The sequence below is a fragment of the Nicotiana tomentosiformis genome, chromosome 5 (genome assembly GCF_000390325.3).
Source record: "Nicotiana tomentosiformis chromosome 5, ASM39032v3, whole genome shotgun sequence".
NCBI classification, from domain to species: Eukaryota; Viridiplantae; Streptophyta; class Magnoliopsida; order Solanales; family Solanaceae; genus Nicotiana; species Nicotiana tomentosiformis.
Genome location: NC_090816.1, coordinates 120,634,512 through 120,656,535, shown reverse-complemented (window position 1 = coordinate 120,656,535; position 22,024 = coordinate 120,634,512). Strand labels below are relative to the sequence as shown.

The 22,024-nt window shown below is 34.3% G+C and overlaps 3 protein-coding genes across 3 annotated transcripts; 1 reads left to right on the top strand and 2 right to left on the bottom strand.

Moving 5' to 3' along the window:
- Positions 1–1,882: 1,882 nt before the first annotated feature.
- Positions 1,883–4,475, bottom strand: LOC104114339 (uncharacterized). The gene is made up of 3 exons (XM_009624762.4): positions 4,309–4,475; positions 3,285–3,712; positions 1,883–2,920 (listed from the first exon to the last, which is right to left on the bottom strand). The coding sequence occupies exons 2-3, from the start codon at positions 3,681–3,683 to the stop codon at positions 2,111–2,113; spliced, it is 1,209 nt and encodes a 402-aa protein (XP_009623057.1). The 5' UTR covers positions 3,684–3,712; positions 4,309–4,475; the 3' UTR covers positions 1,883–2,110.
- Positions 4,476–10,191: 5,716 nt separating this feature from the next.
- Positions 10,192–11,744, top strand: LOC104114340 (uncharacterized). Its single transcript, XM_009624764.3, has 4 exons — positions 10,192–10,583; positions 10,912–11,022; positions 11,192–11,272; positions 11,387–11,744. Exons 1-4 carry the CDS (start codon positions 10,368–10,370, stop codon positions 11,459–11,461), a joined length of 483 nt encoding a protein of 160 aa, XP_009623059.1. The 5' UTR covers positions 10,192–10,367; the 3' UTR covers positions 11,462–11,744.
- A 40-nt stretch (positions 11,745–11,784) lies between these two features.
- LOC104114341 (protein GLUTELIN PRECURSOR ACCUMULATION 3) lies at positions 11,785–20,512 on the bottom strand. Its single transcript, XM_070175270.1, has 16 exons — positions 20,353–20,512; positions 20,161–20,258; positions 19,418–19,556; positions 19,308–19,336; positions 18,501–18,597; positions 18,368–18,423; positions 18,166–18,273; positions 17,139–17,195; positions 16,572–16,663; positions 15,546–15,630; positions 15,075–15,227; positions 14,435–14,520; positions 13,768–13,935; positions 13,564–13,676; positions 12,569–12,659; positions 11,785–12,128 (listed from the first exon to the last, which is right to left on the bottom strand). Exons 1-16 carry the CDS (start codon positions 20,412–20,414, stop codon positions 12,057–12,059), a joined length of 1,506 nt encoding a protein of 501 aa, XP_070031371.1. The 5' UTR covers positions 20,415–20,512; the 3' UTR covers positions 11,785–12,056.
- Positions 20,513–22,024: the final 1,512 nt, after the last annotated feature.

Below are 22,024 nucleotides of genomic sequence, written 5' to 3'. Positions count from 1 at the left end.
GATGACTTTAATTATTTATTTATTTATTTAATTTGAATGTAGAAATTACAATCACAAAATAAATTAAAAGAATCAATATATATAGTTAAATCAAAGTAATAATATTGGACAAGTGGCTTAAATTTAAGGAGAAAATTGTACAGGTTACACATCCTCTTTACCTCAAAAGTATGAGCCATGAAAATGGGAGGTATATACAACTCTGCATCAGCTACTGAAGCATTTGATAGCAAACAAGTGAAGCAAACAACATGAAACAATACGCCAAAAAAAGAAAAAGGGGAAATTCTATCACCAGAAAAACAATAAAAACAGTATACTTAGCCACAAAATCTCTTATCCAGATGAACCATGTGTCTTCAGTCCATGCACAGACAGAAACATTACTTTCAACCTCCCTGGACTGCCATGGTATTCTCATTCACCATAAAGCAGCATAACCCAAGTCAAGAATAAATAACGAGTTTAAGTTCTATGCACCGGCAACGTAAAAAATATGAGTATTTACATAATCAGGTTAAATCTCTATGATAAACATTAATTAATAACCAGGTAAAAAATAGTAATCAACCAGCTATAATAGGATGAATTACACTGGGACTCTTAAAATCTTTAAACTGGCAGTGCGTACAAGTTAAATCCATAGATAATGTAACGGAAGAATCACATTAAGTCGCCGAAACCTCTTCAAGAAAGTTCATATGATAAGCAGCAGCATTTGGTCATTAACAATCTCCAACATGATTGCAATAGTCCCGGCTTGTACAACTCTTACAACTACTAAGTGACAAGTATTGCTAGTTTAATTACAGGTATTAGTTCTAAGTTAGAATTTCTAACCACTTTCAATTCCTTTTTTTGACAGTGCACTTTCAATTCCTTTTTTAACAAGATACCTTCACTTTTGTAAACTCTCTACACTAGCCAACACAAAATAGATGTCTATATCTGTTTGAGATGGAAAACAAAGGACTACGAAACAGATGTCTATATCTTTCTGACCAATGTCTCTAAAATGACATCGCATACAATTTCTTAGTATGCACAGGAAGTGAGTTGATTGTCTAGTGGTAAATAAGCACAACTTATATCAGATAGCTAGCAATACACAGACATATGTTATAAGATCATAAACTATAGTTTTGACAGCTTAATAACTTCACTTCCTTTAGCAAAAACCAAGGATAAGATGTTGAAGTTAACTTGACAAAACAAATCATGAAGCTGTACAACAGTAATATAACAAGCCATGAATTGTCTTATCTGTGGGATAGACGTTGCATGAGTCCTCTCTATTGCCAGGAGAGGCGCTGCAAATGCAAGCATCATCTTTGGACTTTAGGAGGCAAAGGATGCATGCATCCCAATGTCGCCATGGAAAATGCACATGCTCCATGAATAAAAAAATTGAGAAAATAAATTCACACTTCTAGATTGTGAGGAGCCCAAAGAAATGAGTAAATAAAATCCATAAGTATGTTACAACGAAGCGCAACGAAGTCACCAAATTCTGTGCTTGATTAGCAGCTTCTGAAATAGGAAAAGATAATATAATTACGTTATTTGCATAATAAAGATGATCCTCCACATTGTCAATAGGTACATTACATCCTAAAAACTATTGTCTTCTGATACATGCATCCACTCTTGGTTTCTTTCAATTCAAAAAAACACTAACAGATTCCTTCTTATCTGTTTTTCCGCCCCCTTTAAGAAAACTTTTCGGATGTAACATTTAAACTTTGACATTTCCAAAGCAGGAATGTCATCAACTAGATCAGAATCAGGGGAAAGTGATTTTTTCAGCTCAATGATATTACAGAAAATAGTCAAGGTCCTTCAGAAATAACATCAAAAGACCTTTCAGTCTTTCTTTACAAAGTTTTGAAGTAAGAATTTAAGAATAATTGAGTCAATTTCTTTCCAAGAATATATATGGCAAGATAACATAGTTACAAATTTGGCCAACTGTCTATAATGGTGGAGGTTAACGACCAAGAGAGAATTAACAAGTGTGTCACCTATTTTCATGCTTTTACAATGCTACTCAAGTCAAAACATGGGTGTGGTCCTACCATAAAAAAGAAAGCCAAAATGGAGAAATTAATTATCAACTGACATGAATACCAGTTCCAGCAGAAATTAAAGTCCTGAGCTCCGTCAAATGTTCGTCATTTGAGATATGGAGTGCGATGCGTAGATTTGTTAGTAATGCTTCTTGATCCCAACTCAAGGGACCAGAAGCATACAATGCCTCCAATGTGCAGCGATAAGCATGCAACTCCAGCTCATGAATACTTGCTGCAACATTGTCCTCCGAAGAAAGACGGCAGCTTTCCTCCTCATGTGCTTCTGCTGAACCTTGAAAAGACTCTGCATCACTGCACAGAAGATCAGGTACTTGACAATGAACTTCGGCTGAAAAGCTACAAATTTTATCAGGACTCTCATGATAAATACTACAACTACCAACTGAGCATGCATCACTATCAGAATCATTAGATTCTCCAATTCTGGCAGCGGAATAGCCATTGGCACCACTTCTTTTTGTAGGCTTCAATCCGTAATATTCATCAGACCAGTTGTTAAACGAAGCACCCACATACTTTTCATCCATGATATTTCCTTTGCACTTGGCAATAACATGGGTCTTGCCCCCTAAGGAAGCCGGAACTATTCTTTGTCTCTTAAAACCTCTCTCAGCTGCCACTACCTCCTGAATGTTTCTAGATGATTCGTCTGACACCCTTTTCAGCGACATCAAAGAGCTAGAATGAGACTTCTGCCTTTTAATGTTTCCCTGAGCAGCTAAATCTCCGTCTCTAACATGACAACCATTCCTAGCACTTAAGACCAGGCTCACCTTTTTACAAGGTTTTTGAGCAGAAAGCTGGTCAGGTTTTGCACACGTACCAGATCCCTGTAAGTGAAAACCAACACAGAGTCAGGAAATGCATCAAAAAGAAGGGTTATCTTTCCACTAATACATTTACTAGACAATGACAAAACAACCAACAAAGCAAGGGATAAAGCAATGATGAGAATGGTTAAAGAGAGGTTAGTCCAAAGGGGAAAAACTCATAAACAGCAAAGCTTAACAAATCCCAACACCATCAGGAAATTCTATCTAATAAAATTCAACAGATAAGATAGTAAAAGTGGGATGCTTAATTTCTTCTGTCATTCGACATTACTGGCAAATAAGGTCAAAACTCAAAACCAAAAAGGAGAAAAATAAGAGCACTAGGAGAAGGGTGAAAGGGAGAGTCAGAATGAAGACTTGCCTTTCCGATCAAGTGCCATTTTTCATCTTGCCAACATTGTCGCACTCTGGTGTTTGATCTGTGAACCTTAATCTCCTGAGGACACCCAGTTGGGTGTACCAAATAATAGCCTCTGTTCAAAACCTTCACAATTCTGGCAGTTTTCCATGAATAGTTATCGAACACCTCGATAATTTGACCAGTTTCCCCATTCTTCACACCTTCTAGACGAGGGGGACATGGTCTGATGTTCCTCCTCGAAACCCTTTCAGCCCTCGCATTGCTTTCTATACCTGGATAACAATCATACATTACAGAGTAAGTATGCCCATTACCAGAGAGGATCTCAGCGGGAGACCAAGATACGGGCGAATCGTTCTTGTTCATCACCTCAACTTTACTTCCTCTTTTAAACCTCATGACCTATGATTAAGCCAACAATTAATAACCTGATTTTCACAAAGAAAAAGAAAAACATGAGAGTTATACATAGGAACCAAGCAAATGCTTGTCCAGGTAGAATTAATATGAGATCAAAACTACAAACAAACAAAAATGGCATTTAAATCACAACATGATTAACTAAATGTAAAGTGAAATATAAAGAGAGAAATATCAAAAAAGTTTCTTCTTTTCCAATAAATAAAATTACCATAAAATGGAGTGTATTTTTCAGCAAGATGATTCTCAGATATATACAGGAAGCAAGAACAAAAACTCTACTCAAAGCCCCACAAAAAAAAATATACTCAAGGTAAAACATAAAATTAAAAAATAATAATTAGTACTATAAATTTCAAAATACTTGATGAAAACACATTGATCAAATTTTTAAAAAAAAATCAAGGAACAAACTAGAGTAGGCACTAATCAGAACATATATATAACACAGAACAAAAAATAGAGAATAAAAAAAATTAATAGCAAGGCTTAAAACTTTATGAATGAATTGCAGGAAATGATAAAAAATTATGCAGAAAATTTTGCCAAGAAATCAATAAATAAGGTTTAGGAAATTAAAAAAAATGGACATGAAATTAAGGACCTTTTCTTGAAATTGAAGCAATGCTTCAGCTTGTGAAGTTGTTGATCGCAAATTAGATTGATTTTCTCAAAGAAACTAAATGAATTTTCCCTTTTGTCGGATTTGGGTAAATGGTATTTTTGTGTTCTAGGGTTTGGTTTTGTTGGGGAAGAAAATTAAATAAGAAAAGAAAATAATTTTTGAGAAAAAGAAAAATTGAGAGAAGGGTATTATTGGAAGATAATGATGATTTGATTCCAAAATTTGATCCACCAGAAAAAACTTTAAGGGCCCCATGAAACGATGCACGCTTTTCCTGTTTGTTTCAAGAATATTAATTTCTTTTTCTATTTTTTACATTTGGTATTACATGGAAATATTCTGTAAAAAATTATTTTAGCTAAAAATATTACTTTATTCGTTTTAATTTATATGACACACTTTTCTTTAAAATATTTCTGACTTTAACCCTCGTAGCTTTTAGAATAGACGGGGACGTTGAAATTACTGAAACTAGGAAAATAATTACAATATAAAATTAGGTAAATTTTATATTCTATTTTATTTGTATTCCGTTTTTATAAAAGTAATATAGCTATAAATTTATATTTCAAGTCTTGTATTATTTTATAGTGGATTCAACATGAAATAACTTCACAAGAATAAAACACCTAAAAGATCGGGATAACTTTGATTTCATCTTCTTCTTTTTTATTCACTTTTAAAATAAGGTAAATTATTAAATTTTATGTTATATAATAATTATTTTATTTTAATATAATGAACCAAATATGTACCAGGAAATGCACATGCGCAAAATTATGCGGCGTATTAATTCCAACATTACATTCTCTGCATTATAATAACTTCATAACTTCGTCTCTAAATGAATGACTCCTAAATTCATTAAACTATTCACTCTCAGAACTGTAATGTGATGTTTGCTCTCTTTTTAACCATCAGTCTAATATTCTCTTTCGTCATCACAAATATCTTTATGTAGATCTAATTAATAACATTTACACTTCATAACCTTCGGGTTGCCCAGTTGGTTTGGAGGTCGGTCATCTATAGATACAGATGATCGCAGATCGATTCCCCCTCAATACCTTCTGGGTTGAGTCTGTCGCATAGGGCTTGCATAGTACGGTTTACATATCATGTACGGTTTGCAGACTATTACACAGGGGGAGTTTTACCCAGTGTTCACCCGAAGGACAGAGGCTGTGATAGAAATTGTAACGGCCGCGAATTTCCCCTCTTACCAAAAAAAAAATACATTTACACTTCACGTCCATCAGAAATTGTTATATAAAATAAAAATAATAGTACTACTACTTTTGAAAGTATTATGGAGTATTTGATTAAAGATTTATTAGTATAAGGGGTAAATAGGGAACTGTGGTGATATTTAGTGATTATCATGAACACAAAATTGGCATTCTAGTTAATAAATGTCCATTAAAATAAGTTTAAAGTTTAAATTCCTATTAGAGCGAGTCACGAGAAAAATTCTCGTGCAATATAATTAATCTTAATGAAGATAATTAATTTGTTAGACAAATAGGTAAACTTAGTTTTACCTTTGACTATCTAAACAAAAACTATAAACAATAAAAAAAAAATAGCTTATGCTTACAATGTCGTAACAGCTTGCATTATGAGTAGCAAAGACTTGTACAAAAAAGTAATTAGTGGTAAGTTAGCATTCATCTATCATCAATATTTATCTCTTTAAGCAAAAGTAATTAAGGAATGATAATAGCAGAATTAAATTGTGGTGTTTTGTGCACACACCTCGGCTAATTCACCCCCCCCCCCCGCACGCACACACACATTCATTTTATATACATTTTACACACACATTAAGGAATGCATATTTTCGTTATATACATTTTACATTTTACAAACTGGATAGCTTTATCCACACAGGTGGGTTGTTTTGATGGTAAGCATCCTCTACTTCCAACCAAGAGGGTTGTGAGTTCGAGTCACCCCAAGAGCAAGGTGGGGAGTTCTTGGAGGGAATGATGCCGAGAGTCATTTGGAAACAACCTCTCTACCCCAGAATAGGGGTAAGGTCTGCGTACACACTACCCTCCCCAGACCCCACTAATCGGATTATACTGGGTTGTTATTGTTGTTGTTGATAGCTTTATCCACAAAAGCCGGACATAAATGATTTTAGTGTAACTCTTTCTTGAAACCTCTCAAATCTTCTTCCTAAAAACTCTACCAAAGTTCCAACTAATTAAGTTACTAGTTATAACTTAAGAAAGAATAAAAGAACAATTAATTAAACCCAATATTGGCAGTTATTAATTCCATCTTAACTTTTTTTCCTAGATTTTTAATTTACAGGATATTCTAAGAGTATATTGTATTTCTAAACATGTTGCTTTTTTAAGATTTTAAAACTACCCTTGATTATATTAGTTTACTTACGGTACACAAAACTGTTCAACTTGTTTTAATGATTATTGTGGAAGAGAAAACTTAAAAAAGAAAAAGAAAAGAATAAAAAAGAGAACAACAGAACCTTCCTAATTTTGTTTAATTATGTGAAAAGTCAAAATTAACAAAAGGTACAAGATAAACGCAAAATTATTATGCATATAAAACGCAAATATAAAGAAAGATTTGACATTTTCCACTGGAGCAGAGTAGATTTCAAAGAGAATTAGTTCAAACTAAAATTTAAACAATATTATATTATAATTGCAAATTGAACCAACCCATAAAGCAAAGTAGCCACTAATTTCTCACAAATGTTAATAGAAGCAAGAGGGATATACTGATTTTTCTTGAAGCCCTTTAATCATAAAAGTTTAAAAAAAAAATTGAGATAGAATAGCTTTTTCAAAAGAAAAAAAGAAGTTACTAACACCAACCAACAGCATATTTCATCTCATCTGATATCCTTTTTCATTCTATTTTTTTCATAGTTAATGAAAAAGTGTGAGGAAATTATACTGAATAAGAATTTGAATTCGTGACATTGCGTTTTTTTTCTTTTTAGTTTTTTGGCTCAGTGTCCAGCACCTGCATTGAGCCTCACTAAATTCGGATTGAAGCTGGAGAATCGCATATTTGGGGTAAAGTGTTTCCTAACAAAAGTAACTTCATACCCAAAACTTGAACCCGAGACATCTGATCAAGAATAAAGAAATACTTACCACTACACCATAACCTTTGTTTGTTACAATGTGTTTTCAATTGTGACTGTTCAATTCGTCGAGAAATTATATTTATGTATCTATAGGTTGAAGATTACATTCTATACATATATACTAAATCTTAAATACCTTTGAACTCCCTCAACGAAATTTTTCGGGTTGCTATACATAGATAGCAAACCTCAAATGAGGCAGAAATTATTATTACCAATTAAATAAGTTTAGCCTTCCACCTCGTCTATGCTTTATATCTATTAGAAATTTCCCGCAAATTCGAAATATTATATTCATGGTTATTTGCCTCTATTATAAAGAAGCCAACAGTATTAAGTAGTGGTTACAGAGTTGATACTAGGATAGATATATACATTATCCATTAGAAGCAATCTCAAATCAATATCGCTGGCAAAATCTTGTCGTACGATCAATTATTTACTTTTTATTAACTCCATAGGCTTTTTTTTAGTAAAACTTCATGAAATGAATCTGTTTCAAACATATTTCTAGTGCGTATTTAATAGTTAGAATCTCACATATAGCATTTATAAATTTTATGCATTGACAGTGTAAAACAATATTTTGACTTCAGATCAATTGCATGTAATTATTTTTTCTATGATAAAGATAGTATTATTAAGACTCTTACATTATCTTTTCCTTTAGACAAAATACTGATAGAAAATTAATCGAATCGATATAAAAGAAAATTTTAAATTTTGGAGCAATTCAACAGATTAGTATTATGCATTTTCCATCTCTTATACCATGGTGTTTAGATTAATAAAAAACAATTGTTGTTTTTCTGCCTAACATTTTGGCTAGTAGCCCTTCTCTCCATTTCATCCACTTATCTCACTTATAACCTATTATGCTCCCACACGTGTCCCACTTATCCAGATAATTAAAAATTTCGAGTTTGAGTTTGAAATGGAAAAAATACTGATAATAAGTGCTTCTCTTTTTAATTTTAATAATATGTCATAAGCACGAGTCCCGATTAATTGCGGTCTCAAAACTTATACCGGACATAGGATGAAAAACAACAAAATAAAAATAAAAAACCCAACTCTTATCCTATATCCACAAGTTTGAAGTCTGTACACTAATAAGGTATGGCCCCTTTAATTATTTTGTACTTTTCTTTTTGATTTTTTTTTTTTATTATTAAAATAAATCATCAAGGCAGATAGCTGATGGTATATATTTAGCTTGAAAACAATACTTGTACTCTTCTGTCTTGTAATAATCGTCATCCTGATAAGTTATTTTTTATAATTAAAAATGCCTAAAATAGTCTTAGATTTTAGTGCATCTGATCTTCTTTTATAGTCACATTTTTTTTAGAAGTTGAGGTATATCGAAAATAACCTCCTTGTCTTCATAAAATAAGGGTTTGTCTGCGTATATACTTTCTTCCCCAAACTATACTTGTGAAAATTTACCGAATTATTATTTTTATTGGTGTAGTCACATTTCTTGGATCTGCAAAACGGTCCTAACCACTTGATATTTACAACCTATGTTATTACTTAGGCCACAAACTAAATAAAATTTAAATTGTACATGTTGTATAAAAAAATCATGATTATGTAAACTAATTCATTTTTTCCGCTTTACCTCCAATCACTTGTTCTACCTCTTGGTTCCTTCAGCGTTTGGTAAATATGTTAGCAGCAAAATGTTGTGAAAACAAGTTTAATTGTTTTAAATGATTTATAGTGTTAAATGTTGACAATTTAAGAGCCACAATTCTCCATGAAGCTGAACAAGACAAGAAATAATGGAATTGACCCAAAACGAATAATATCACATAATATTAAAGAGTTTTTGTGCTGTCTCGACCAACGGTATCAAAAAACTTAAATTAGGTGATTGAACTATAAACTAAAGCAAACTTTTGTTCGTAATATTTGAATAGGAAAGGTTTACTTCTTTGAAATCATTATTCATGAAACATCATTACCCCTTTTTACTAAATTGAAAAGAGAAAGTATTCCTAGAATTCTTTCTATAAAAAGAAAAAAAAAGGATACATCAATAACTTTACAAAAAATAGAGGTAACAGGACCAACCAATTTAACAGCCAATTAAAAACAAGGAAAAACCAAACAGAACAAGGAAAAAGGTATGGATGAGTGGTTGATAAATCACTTGTAGTGGTGGGTGTCAGGGGCGGTGTCGGTATTTGAAGTTTATGAATTCAGAATTATAGCATTTTTAAGTTGCAATTAATACATATCAAATGAATTTCTTAAGATAAATACAAGGTTTGGACCAAAGTGACTGAGTTTGGTCTAACCGGCGCTATCAATGCTACCTTCGCTCCTGGTGGGTCTTGTAGATTCATATGAACAGTAACTTTTGTGTAGATATTGTATATATATTAAAAAGTTATTAAATATTTATAGATATTTGACAATAAACTCAATTATTATTGTATCTTAACTTAAGATTGTTATAAAAACTCACACAATTAAAATTTTGGATTACTTGTCAATTCAGACTAAAACAACCCCATCAGGGGTCTGAAGTAACAAACACTCGAATGAGTCAAAAAAACAAACTAAAATACCACCTAGCCTACCCCTTCCTTCAAGCAAAAGACTATTTTATCATTTTCATATTAATCCTTTTACAACTTAGCAAAGACAACTCATTCCCATTACAGTATTTATATATGCAAATACATTTCTGGGCAGTGTTTTATAGTTGACATGAAACTTAGTCATATAACACGTATTTCATTTAATATGTGTACCCTTTCAAGATATTGTTTTGAAGTCAAGAAAGGAAACGTGAAAGAGAGGTTAGAATTGAAGCAAAAGCAATAACACAAATAAAAAGGGATCAAAAGATGAAATTAAAGCAAAGAATAGGTAAAATTGTAAGGAGAAAATTTTAAAGATGATGAGTAATCTTCCAAGTGTTGGCAGCAGTGGAAGAACTTCAACGACTGCGGACGACAACGATGAAGATCAAGAGATGACAAAGGTAGCATTGGCTTCATTTCAAGCAAGAGAAGAAGAGATTGAGAGGAAGAAAATGGAGGTGAAAGGAAAAGTTGAGTCTCAACTTAGCCGTGCTGAAGAAGAAACTAGGCGTTTGGTTCGTGTTTGGGAGGTAAAATTACAAGAAAATTGATTCGTCTGATCCCAAATATTAGTCGTTTTGGCAGAATAATTTTGTCCATTTATTATTATAATTTTTTTCAAATCTATTTTTACTCTCTTTAATTAGTGGAGCGTTAATCAACGCGAGATGTTTAAAAACGATAAATGGTAGTCAGATAAATACTAATATGATTATTTAAAGAGTATGCAAGAACCTTATAAGACTGATAATATGAACCGGAGATAGTATTATGCAATGATCATGAGAATGAAATGTTCATTTTTTTTAATTTTGTGATTTTTTATTTCATGTTAACAATTTTGATATCGTTCAAAAGGAGCTTGAAGTGTTAACGGATCCAATGAGAAAGGAAGTTGCAATGGTACGCAAGAAAATTGACGTGGTTAACCGTGAGATTAAGTCACTTGGACAGACCTGTCAAAAGAAGGTATTTTCTTATTGCTCTTTTATTTTTTATTTTTTTATATAGCTAAATTCGTTGTTCAATTGCTAGTTTTACTTGATATAAATCTTCTCCTAATGCTCCCGCAGTCCTTATTTGTGTTTGTATTAAAAAACTGATTTCTTTTTTTAAATGATTTTTCCTGTGGCAATAGGAGAAAGAATACAGAGAAGTGTTAGAGGTTTTCAACGAAAAGAATAATGAGAAAACTCAGCTAACCTCCACTCTAGTAGAGGTGACAATTCATAATAACCATTCTTTTTTATATTTTTTTATTCTTGCTTTTTCTTTTTCCTTTTAAATGCCCCTAATTTAATTGATTTTTGGATGGTGTGTTGTCATCTTTTAGTTGGTGAAGGAAAGTGAGAAATTCAGAATGGGGAAGCTGGAGGAGCTAAGCAAGGTTTTGAATCCCAAACGCTAGTGGCCATTGCTGACACTATAGAATGAATCACATATTCTCTATGTATCATACTGAACAATTTATTTTAGCTTTCACTAGATATCCCTTCGAATAATGTATCAAATTTTCCTTCCTTTGGTTTGATTATTCACTGTTGTTGAAGAGTTTGTTTGCAAGCAAAAAGAAAAAGAAAGATAAAAGTTTGTTAAGTTTGTCTGGCTTCCTTTTAGTCCTCAATTGCATACACCAATTCACTACATGTAAATTAGAGGTGTCCTAATAAATGCTCTATTTTAAGCGCCAATTACATAGCTCAAGTGAGAAATGCTTTATGCAATGCTTGATTCTCTACAACAAAAAGGATGATAAGTTAATTCATAACTATGTTTATAACGTCGTTGGGTTTTCCAAACAAAACAAAGGAAATATAAGTCTCGTGTAAAAAGACTTTTTACTAACTGCCAGAAAAGGTAGGAAGTTTATGAGTACATTCAAGATTTTTCGCGTCTTTGCTAATTCATAGGGTTTACGTCGACGCCCCTCCCCCTGGGAGGGGGCAACTTTGAAGTTGAGAAACACTAGAACAACTAATTTCCAGATCTTGAACTTGAAACTTTTAGTCTGCTGCTATATCCACAACGAGTTGTCTGTACTCAGCTAGCAGATGGGGTATATCATCCATACGTAGCTGCAGATCAGAAACGAAAATTTTAACTGAAAACTGACAAGTAAAGAGGAGCAAATGACTCTATGAGGATGCACGCCTATCGAGAACGTGCAAAGTAAAATAGCGGTAGATCAACTGGGTAATTACTACTAGGAGAAAAGGTGATAATGACAAGTAAGCAGCACTCTGTTGCTAACCTCAGTAATCATGACGAACTACTGGAAAAGATACATGAAGTAGGAGGGAAATGGAAAACTTAACAAATAATTAACATTAAAAGTTCGAATATCAAGCACCAATGACACTTGAGCTAGTTGCAGCCCTCAACAAATCAGAATATCAATTCAAGCACAAAGGACACTTGGGCAATATATATGAGGGATGATAAAGAAGTAAAACAACCAAGTATTCAGATGTAAATAGCATCAAGACTAAGAAATATAACTTTGAAGAACTCATACCTGACTAACATTTCTGATATGATAGAATCTATAAGTCTCTTTCCCCAGAGATCCAGCTTTCGAGGATTGTAAGAGCGATCTTAGCTTTTCCCTATAATGTCAAATGATCAAAAGTTATACATTTGAGAAGGTGAACAGCATTTCAGTTGAGCCCCCCCCCCCCCCCTCCTTTTTCTTTTTTCAATAGTCTAATATTTGTCATTACATACAACAATAACTACGCCTTAGTCTCAAACCGGGTGGTCGGCTACATAAATCCTCACTTTTCCATTTAAACTCAATTCATGTTATCATCATAACAAATAAAATAAGGGAAAATACATATATTACCCCCCTAAACCTATCCTTGGAAAGTAAGTTATACACTCTAACTTTATGGGCGACCTCTTACCCCCTAATCTTATTTGAAGTTAGACTTCCTTCAATTGTGCATGATAACAACACATTCACAAAGAGAAAAATGGGAGGAAGTAATTGAGGACAAAATTGTACTTAGATTGGATTAATAGGTTTCATTAAAATCAATGATTAACTTATTTATTAATTCTGAGAAACATTGATGAAGTCAGAGTTAATACACTTACATCATGCTAGTTGAAAGGAGATTCTAACATTTCATCATCATATCCAAAAATCTCTAGTATAATGCCCCAACATTTAGTCTCACACCAGTAGAACACACGAAAACTTCAAAAGATCATATGCAAAACAGTTGCTAACAAAAAAGCCTATCAATGACTTGGTTACTTGGGAAAACCATGAGTTCATGCACAGTTGAAACATCTCAGTTTGGTGCAAAAATACTACTTTAGACCAACAATGCAATAGCCTTTATACTTCACTAGTGAAATTTACATTTACTTTCATCACTCAGAAAAGTTGTCCGACTAGATCATCTTATCCGGATAAGTAAATTCTTCACATTTATAAGAATATCAGAACTTAGCTAGATGTAAACAAAAGCAAAAATGTACAAGACAGAGCAGTGCTCTTACTTTTGAAGGCGGGTAATCATGCGCTGGTAGTCACGAAGTAATGGGCTAAGCTCCTTTAATTGAATTGACTTTGGCGAGGACCTTGACCAATGGTCACGAAGGGCTTGTACAGCCTTCAGTGAGCAAACAAATCTAGATTAAGAAATCTAAACATAACATGCGCGCGCATATGGCATAACATACACTGAGCAAAGCAATTACAACCTCTTTATTACTGAGAGCTCTCTCTCCAACCAATTTAGATGCCAATTCTAATAGTTCTGTATCTTCCAACTCATCTACAATTTTCTTCATATTGGAATTGGAGACGGACACTGAAACTCCAATCCTTTTCTGCAACTCTGCCACAGCATCTTCTTGCATTTGCCTCTCCTGTCAATAGTTAGATAGAGTTAAACCAGGAAAGATGCTTTGTCCGTCATAGAAGCAATATAGCAATATCAACAGACTCATCAAGTTTTACACCTTTACTAAGCTTTATCAAGTATGATTATCAACTTCTTACGCCACACAAAATCTCCAGAAACTGGATGCACGAGTCCTTAGTGTGCCAGAAAACCAAAGTATACTGGGATTACTTTTTGTGGGGGGGGGGGGGGTTAACATATGCGTCTAGTGAGTGAGCTTTGAAGTGTAAGTGATTCAAATTTTGTCGGCAGGGCTAAGCGGCTCTTTTACATGGGTATCATTCAGTAATCATTGCTCAATGTTTAACTTTATTCAGAGACTCCATTGATCAGTTCATTCCACGAGTCAAATACTTCGCAACTCATTGATACACGATCAGAGATGTTTAGGCTCCTAACATAGACACATTTTAACATTTGAACTGAGACCGGAATAATGAAAATGAAAATTCATGGCCCTTTACCTTCTCCATACTTGTCATTGAAACATGCTGATTTTCATGAATGCCCTCGGGAGGAGAAGCTGTTACGCGCTTAGCAATTGGATCATCTAAAGATCATACATTCAGAAAAACATACGTACAAGATGTTAACTGAAAGAATGAAAATGCAATGTAATCAACTCTATTAGACAAAAAATTCCTTCAGTTTTCCTAGACATGCATTAGATCAGAGCTAGCGCTCTTTATTGTCAAATTGTGTAATATTTCAACTCGTACAACTCTTGGACCATTTAAATGGGTGATTAAACTCTGCATGAGAATAGCTTAAAATGGAAGCTTTTTTCCTGACATTTCTTCATACATTGATGACCAACTCAAACGGGGCTGTGGAAATTCTAAGGAAAAGCTGGAAGTTGAGAAGATAGGGACAAGCTTCTGATATCAATTTCCAAATGATCTAACAGAATTATAGATCACCAGCATAAAATCATGCGGGCAGGACATAAACAGCAGAGAATAAATGCAGGGAGAACACCAATATAGAAGGACGTAATCACATTAAGTAGGTGGCACAACACATTAGTGCAAGTTCTCAAAAAAAAGAACTCCACTTAACAGTGAAAAATTACACAAAGCAATGTACTTGAGGGAGACTCAATACCTTCTGGAACCAACCACCAGAGATCACCATAAGTTGATTTTCCATCAAACCCTCCAAACAACAAATATCGTGCCCCAATGGAGGTCATTGAGTGGTATGCTCGTGCAGCTGGCGGTTCATTCATAGTTGCTAGGCGTTTCCACTGTACAGACACTGGAAACAGAAAACTTTAGAACAAATTACTCTTACTGACATTTACAATAATCATGAATGGTTTTCAGGTCATTTAACTATGTGCCTCCATCTTCTAAAAAACCTACACTCACAAAATTGTGGAGACATTTGTTAATGCAGTTATGTCTTCAACATCTCCAAATCAGTTTTCTATGTACAAGTTATAGAAATATATCAATGTGGATCAATAATATTCTGGCATTAAATACAAAAGACACCCCACCATTAGAACAAAACCGAAAGTTGTAATGCAGTAGGGGTCACAAAGCCTAAAAAGTACTGATCAACCATGCTTACCCCTGTCTAAAACAACACAATCATTGTAGTAAACATCGTACCGACTCAACCAACCACCAGTTCCATGCCCTCCAAATAACAACAGCTGCAGAGAAATTATAAGTCAGAATGCTTTTTCCTTTTTTTGGGTTGCTGGAAGGAGGGAAAGGTTTGAGTGAACAATATCAAGTGAAACATGGAAATAACTGCATTACCCAAAATACATAAAGTGGCAGTTTTTTTTTTCAGGGGATAAAGTAAGGTAAAAAGTAAGTGGCAGAGTACTAATCATTAAATAATCATACTTGCCACTCAATGCAACAGTAATTGTGCAGACATTTCAAGTCCAACCCGGGGAAGTTCATCAAGAATTTCAACATAATTTACCACAATCTTTACTGCTGAGATAGAGACAACCATCTTTGCCAATTTGGGCTTCAGGGACAATCGAACACTTGAACTTACATGCACCAACTCCCCCTAGGTGAAGAGGTATGTACAGACACTATAAAGCTTCTATGCACATATATACACACACACTCTGGGGAACAACTTCAGAAGTAGCAACAGAGTGTAAGGAAAGGAATTACAGAAGTTCGTATATTATTCTCCACCGCTATTCTTTTAGAACTCTTTCAAAGTGGCAACAAAGCATCTACTTGCAAAGGGTTTCGACTCCTCAAATTTTGTTATCAGAGTAAACAAAGTGAGTTAAATAAAATTTTAAGATTCTTTTTTTAAAGGGTTATATGTGCTAAAAGAAATTATACTTCCCCATGAAACTGAAAGGTATCAGTAAACGTTGCACACATCAGAGGTGCTAATTATGTCTTCACTGCACACAGATTTTCAAAGGTTTTGACAAGATCGATTAACACACCTAGCAGCTGATAAACATGAACACCAACAAGATAGATTTAGCACACCTAGCAGCTGATAAACATGAACACCCCAAGAATAGTGTTAAATCATTCTTTATATCCTTATTCCAACTATTAACTCATACAGTTTTTGCATGGAGTGATTTTCACCATGAAAAGGACTTACATGGAACCCTCCGGATGTAACTGTATGTCCGCAACGTGCCGTAGGAGCTTGACCTGGAAGCTTCAGTTGGGTCCATCCAGGGCTTTCATTCTCTTCCTTCCGGAAAATCAGAAAATTTTACATAGTAAGTGCTTAAACAGGAAATACAGTCATAAGAGCTTCACGGGGAAGTCCAGAAAAAAAGGAAGTGGAAAGATAAAAACAATTCAAACAAACTACGGTAGATGATAGGGTACAAATCATGTGTGCGATCCAAAATAATATTGACTAATACTGGAAAGCAGCAAAAGAAAATAGAAATTCTAGCCATACGAACTAGAGTATTTCATCAAGGTCAGCCAAACTCATATTTTATAGGAGATATTTCTCAAAGACTGGATAAGCTCAGCCATGAAATATTAGCTGAAAATGTATGACATGCCATACCAATTCAAGAAGCAACATGATGAATTTAAATCACATCTTCTCTTCAATGCAAACCCGAAGATAATTTACCATAAAAAGGAAAAATCAGTAGTTAAATAAGAAGTCCACTGATCATAACTTGAGCTTCAAGGTAAAATATACCTTCTTCAATTAGGCCCTTCAAAGCCCACAAGTCAGCCATGATTGGCCCTCCACCTCCTACCAAAAAGTAAAGTTAACCACATTAGTCCAAATATTAAGAAAGAGCTTCACGTATCTGAACACATATAGATGAAAACTAAAAACCAATTAAAGATGTCAATGCCAACTTGGCCTACAAAAAGATGAAACGTAAAAGCATCACTAATGTATGTAAATTGTGACAAACATACTTTCAGATAAGATTGCAACTGAACGGTCAAAAGTTTTTTTTTTAAATGGTAAGTGTATTATTATAACTTGATTCTATGCCTACATACATTATGTCCTTGTTCTCCATGCCTTCCAAAGTGGAAAAAGAACTAGACAAGTTGAGAAGGGATTTCTTATGGCAAGGAAACGCACAAATATTCAAACTCCTCCTTAATGGATCTCATACCCTGCTAAATTCCTCGCTATATCGAAATCTTTCAAGACCATTTCTCTGAATGCCCATACATTTGACCATTTACTTTAGAACATTTTAAGAGCTTAATTCCCTTCACCATTAGTTTAGGATGTAGCATAGACGTGCAAGTGTAAATCCTTAACTTCACTCAACATATTAAATGTCCATGAAATTTTCCGTTATGCTTAAGCGAGACTAAATTTGCCGATAAACTGCTTTAATTCCCACTGTAAAAGGGAAGGGGGTTGGGGGGGGGGGGGGAGGGGAGGGGGAGGAACAAAGGTTCATGCACGTTGTGTCTGGGATAGACAGAGATACTTGTGCAGTAAAAGGTGAAGGTTTGAACTTCACATCAAAATTTAGATCCAGCTTTAGTTGATTACCTTCTTCATACATTACGGGATCTTGTCCTTTCAACAAAATTCACTGTGAACCTTTTTATTGCTCAACCTAATAAGTACAAGACCTCAAGATTTCCTAAGCAGCATAAAATCTTTACAGTACATGAAAATAGCTGAAAAGCAAATTATAGAGACAAACATGATATTTCCAAGCCAAAAATAAATCATCATCCACATTTACCTCTACCACCATAGACAAGCAATCTTTTTTCAACCATAGTAGAAGTATGGCCACATCTAGGCGGCGGTAAAGTTCCCAAAACAGATAACTCCCTCCACTCAAGAGACACTGTTCAAAAATCATACCAATTGTTATCGATAAATTGTATTTCTAACACGGGGAAAGGACAGCGAAAACGTAGAGTTGCTAGCAAAGACAGTACTTGTGTCCAAGATATAGACATCTGACAACCACTTTTTACCATCCCAGCCACCATACCTGCATGCAAATGAAGGCCAAAAAATAATGAAAGAAGGATAAGACATAAGCACCAGCCGAAGGACAGACAACCTTACATAACAATTTTACTGTTTCCAATGGCTGAAGCAGCTGCAAAATCCCTTGCAGAAGGTAAGTCACCAAAACTTGTCAGCTCTGACCATTGCCATATATCTAGCACCGGAGATTAAAAAAAATCAAGACCCAAGTCTGATGACAGTGAAAAATACTTTCTTCACTTGGTTTATAGCTTAGAACGCCATACTAACAGCAGATAACTAGCAGAAGAGGAGTCGGGTAATAGTTAGTTTGTATTGTTTCTGTCAAGCAAACACTAATCGGTGAGAATATGGATTGTATACGGCTTAGTTACAGATTTACTCAGATAGCTAGTATACTCTGTTTTTGATACCCTCTACTGAGAGCTGTGGAGAAAACTTTGGAGCGCTGGAGGTTAAGGAAGACGGACAATAGGAAAGAGCTGAAGGGCGATCCTCTATGCATCTTTTGGCTGATTTGAGAGAGAAAGGAGTTCTTCTGAAGGAGCTGAAAATCCATTATGGATGAATAACAACTCCTGTTTGATCATTAGTATTTTTTAGGCAAAAGAGCTATCCAATATTGTATATAATTGGAAAGAGATTTGATGTAAACCTGCACTGTTTAGTGATACAACTTGGTGTAATATCTTCTTTTTTTTTTGATGGTACAACTTGGTGTAATATCTTTTTTTTTTTGAGATGGTACAACTTGGTGTAATATCAGTGACATTATTGTGAACTTATCAAAAATGTCCAATGATAGTGAAAAGAAGAAATACAAAATAATCATGCATTTTTCTTTACATAGTAGCTCGGATAGCCAGGGTAGAAGGAAATCCTTACCAGTATCCAGAACCCAAAAATCCCCTAACCTGAGAACGAGGATACCCAATTAAAGGCATTGGCGCAACAATAATAATACACAACATATGAGTTATTTAGCATTTGCATACCTTCTACTGCCAGATCTCCCACCAAAGATGAACATATGACAGTCAATTGATACAGCAACGTGGAATGCTCGTGGGCTGGGACCCACTTGGCCATCAGAACCACTGCCTGTGCACTCTGGCTGAAACCACAATTTGTTTTCTGAAACATTAACAACATCTGAATTTAGAATATAAAAATGACTGACATTGATTCAATACACAGCAACCACATTGGCTTCCAGAAACTGTATCACAATGAAAAAGAGGAAATATCAACTGAAGACGCCTCAATCCCAGACTAGTTTGGGTTGGACCTACGAATATTCTACATACTGTTCCGCCCATTCGGACCCATTTCATCCAAGTACTCAACAATTTATCTTAAAATGAAAGGTAGTGGTAAAGGTTCTCTAGATCTCACAGTTATTCCTACACCAAAATACAAATCTCTAACCAAACTAATTAGTTCTCTAAATTTCACACTTATTCGGACACTGAAATACAAATCTCTAATCAAACTATCTAAAGGTTTCCTAAATCTCAAACTTAAACACTGAATACAAAATTCATAAGGTAACTGACTATAGGTTCTCTAAGTCTCACACTTATTCCAATACTGACATACAAATCTTAATTAAACTAAAATGACTCCTAAAAAACACGGAACCTAATTTCTACAGAAATGCAACGTTTAGAATACTAAGTTCAACTCCAATGAAGAGAGAATTAAACATTAGCAGCTGAATAGGAGAGATACAAATTACCAATGTCATAGACAGTGATGTCATTAAGGAACTTCTTGTCAAGTAGTCCTCCGAACACCACAACTTTCGATTTCCCAATGTTCACTGCAGTGTGTCCACTGATAATTGGCAACAAAAGTTTCGTATTTAGTATCAAATTCAAATGATTCCGACACAAATGAAGACAGATTGAAGAGCAAAATTTTGTCCTACCTTCGAGGTTGTGGAATTGTTCCGGCGAAATCTGAGGGAGATGCTCGAATCCAGTAATGCATTTTCGCTTTTTCTTTTTCCTGAATTCGTATGAGCTGAAGAACTGATCAAAAATAATTCATATGAGCTGAAGATGTTCCCACCGGATCCGATCCGACTTTGACTTGCCAACCGGGTGGGCATATTATGTGGGCTGCATTGTGGGCTTTTGGCTAATGCGACTTTCATAAATGACCCTTTTTAGGCTACTTTTAGATTTTGACCACTATATAGATTATGGCCCCTGCGCTATATAACCAGATGAATCAGAATTTTTAGGAGTACTATTTCCAGACAACTACGGACAGTGGATTGCATATTCACTACAGACAGTGGATTCAATCAGAATTGTCGCATGTTATATTTTAGGGTGGCTAAAAATATATATTTCTCAACTTTCTTTCGAAACTATAGACCGTAAATATTCTTCCACTTATACTACCATAAATATTCGTTTAGAACTATAGGCCATCTAAAGTTTCCAAATTTGTATTAATTCAACCTTATAAGGGCAACCCGGTATGCTAAGCTTCAGCTATGTGTGGGGTCCCAGGAAGGTTAGGATCACAAAGGTACGCAGTCTTACCCTACATTTTTGCAAAAGATTGTTTTCACGGCTCGAACTCGTCCTCCTGGTCACATGGTAGCAACTTTACCGGTTACGCCAAGTCTCTCCTCCCCAACCTTACATTTTACACACAACTAGTACAGTACTCGCGCATTGCGCGAAAAATAAAAATCATGTTGTGTAATCTAATTTGTTTAGGCATATTAAATCACATTGCTTGAATTAAATATCAATTCCTTTTTTTATCCAGTGAAATATGCCCAATAAGAAAATCGGATGAAATTAAAAAAAGATTCATATGGTCATCAATAACTTTTCAGTTCCCAGCTTTTCTTTATTACATAATCTACTATATTTATTATTATTATTATTATTTTATTTGCTATTATGATATTTTATTATCTTGTTACATGACTTAATATTTTTGTTAATTATCTCTTTTTAATATACTATAGATATAAAAATATAGTTTTCTTACTCCTTGAACTTTTTCTTGAAACATTTTTTCAATCGTACATCTTCATTTGAATTCAACAAAAATATAAATTAATTCTTTCTTTATTAGTTATAAATCTACCAATTTTTTTAAAATATTTGGTAGTTTTGTATTATATGCCTCAATATTTTCTTCTCCTTTGACTTTATAATGACCCGGTCAGTCATTTTGAGGTCTAGCACGTTGTTCAGTGATTTGAGGCCATGAGTAGTTTCATTTCAGGTATTATGACTTGTATGTGTGGTCAGAATTAAATTTAGTGAAGTTCGGAGTTGACTTGGAAAGAAAATTCTAATTTCAGAAGTTTTAAGTTGGAAGAATTGACTAAGATTTGACTTTTGAGTAAACGGTCTCGGAATCGAAATTTGAAAAGTCCAATAGGTTCGTATGATGATTTCGGACTTGGGCGTATGTTCGGGTTAAGTATCGGGTGGCCCGGGAGCATTTTGCTGCTTATGATGGAAAGTTAACATTTTTGAAAGTTTAAAGATTTCTTAAGTTTGATTTGAAGTGGACTTTGGTGTTATCGATGTCCGTTTGAGGTTTCGAGCCTTGAAATAGGTCCGTAT

What these genes read in the sequence shown, in the direction of transcription:
- LOC104114339 (XM_009624762.4), bottom strand. Translation starts at nt 3,683, where the DNA reads ATGAGGTTTAAAAGAGGAAGTAAAGTTGAGGTGATGAACAAGAACGAT. An exon ending in AATGGCACTTGATCGGAAAG is followed by an intron (nt 2,921 to 3,284) that starts GCAAGTCTTCAT and finishes TTTCACTTACAG; the next exon opens with GGATCTGGTACGTGTGCAAA.
- LOC104114340 (XM_009624764.3), top strand. Translation starts at nt 10,368, where the DNA reads ATGATGAGTAATCTTCCAAGTGTTGGCAGCAGTGGAAGAACTTCAACG. An exon ending in GTTTGGTTCGTGTTTGGGAG is followed by an intron (nt 10,584 to 10,911) that starts GTAAAATTACAA and finishes ATCGTTCAAAAG; the next exon opens with GAGCTTGAAGTGTTAACGGA. An exon ending in GACAGACCTGTCAAAAGAAG is followed by an intron (nt 11,023 to 11,191) that starts GTATTTTCTTAT and finishes CTGTGGCAATAG; the next exon opens with GAGAAAGAATACAGAGAAGT.
- LOC104114341 (XM_070175270.1), bottom strand. Translation starts at nt 20,414, where the DNA reads ATGCATTACTGGATTCGAGCATCTCCCTCAGATTTCGCCGGAACAATT. An exon ending in GGGAGATCTGGCAGTAGAAG is followed by an intron (nt 19,337 to 19,417) that starts GTATGCAAATGC and finishes CCTCGTTCTCAG; the next exon opens with GTTAGGGGATTTTTGGGTTC. An exon ending in GAGCTCTCAGTAATAAAGAG is followed by an intron (nt 13,677 to 13,767) that starts GTTGTAATTGCT and finishes TGCTCACTGAAG; the next exon opens with GCTGTACAAGCCCTTCGTGA.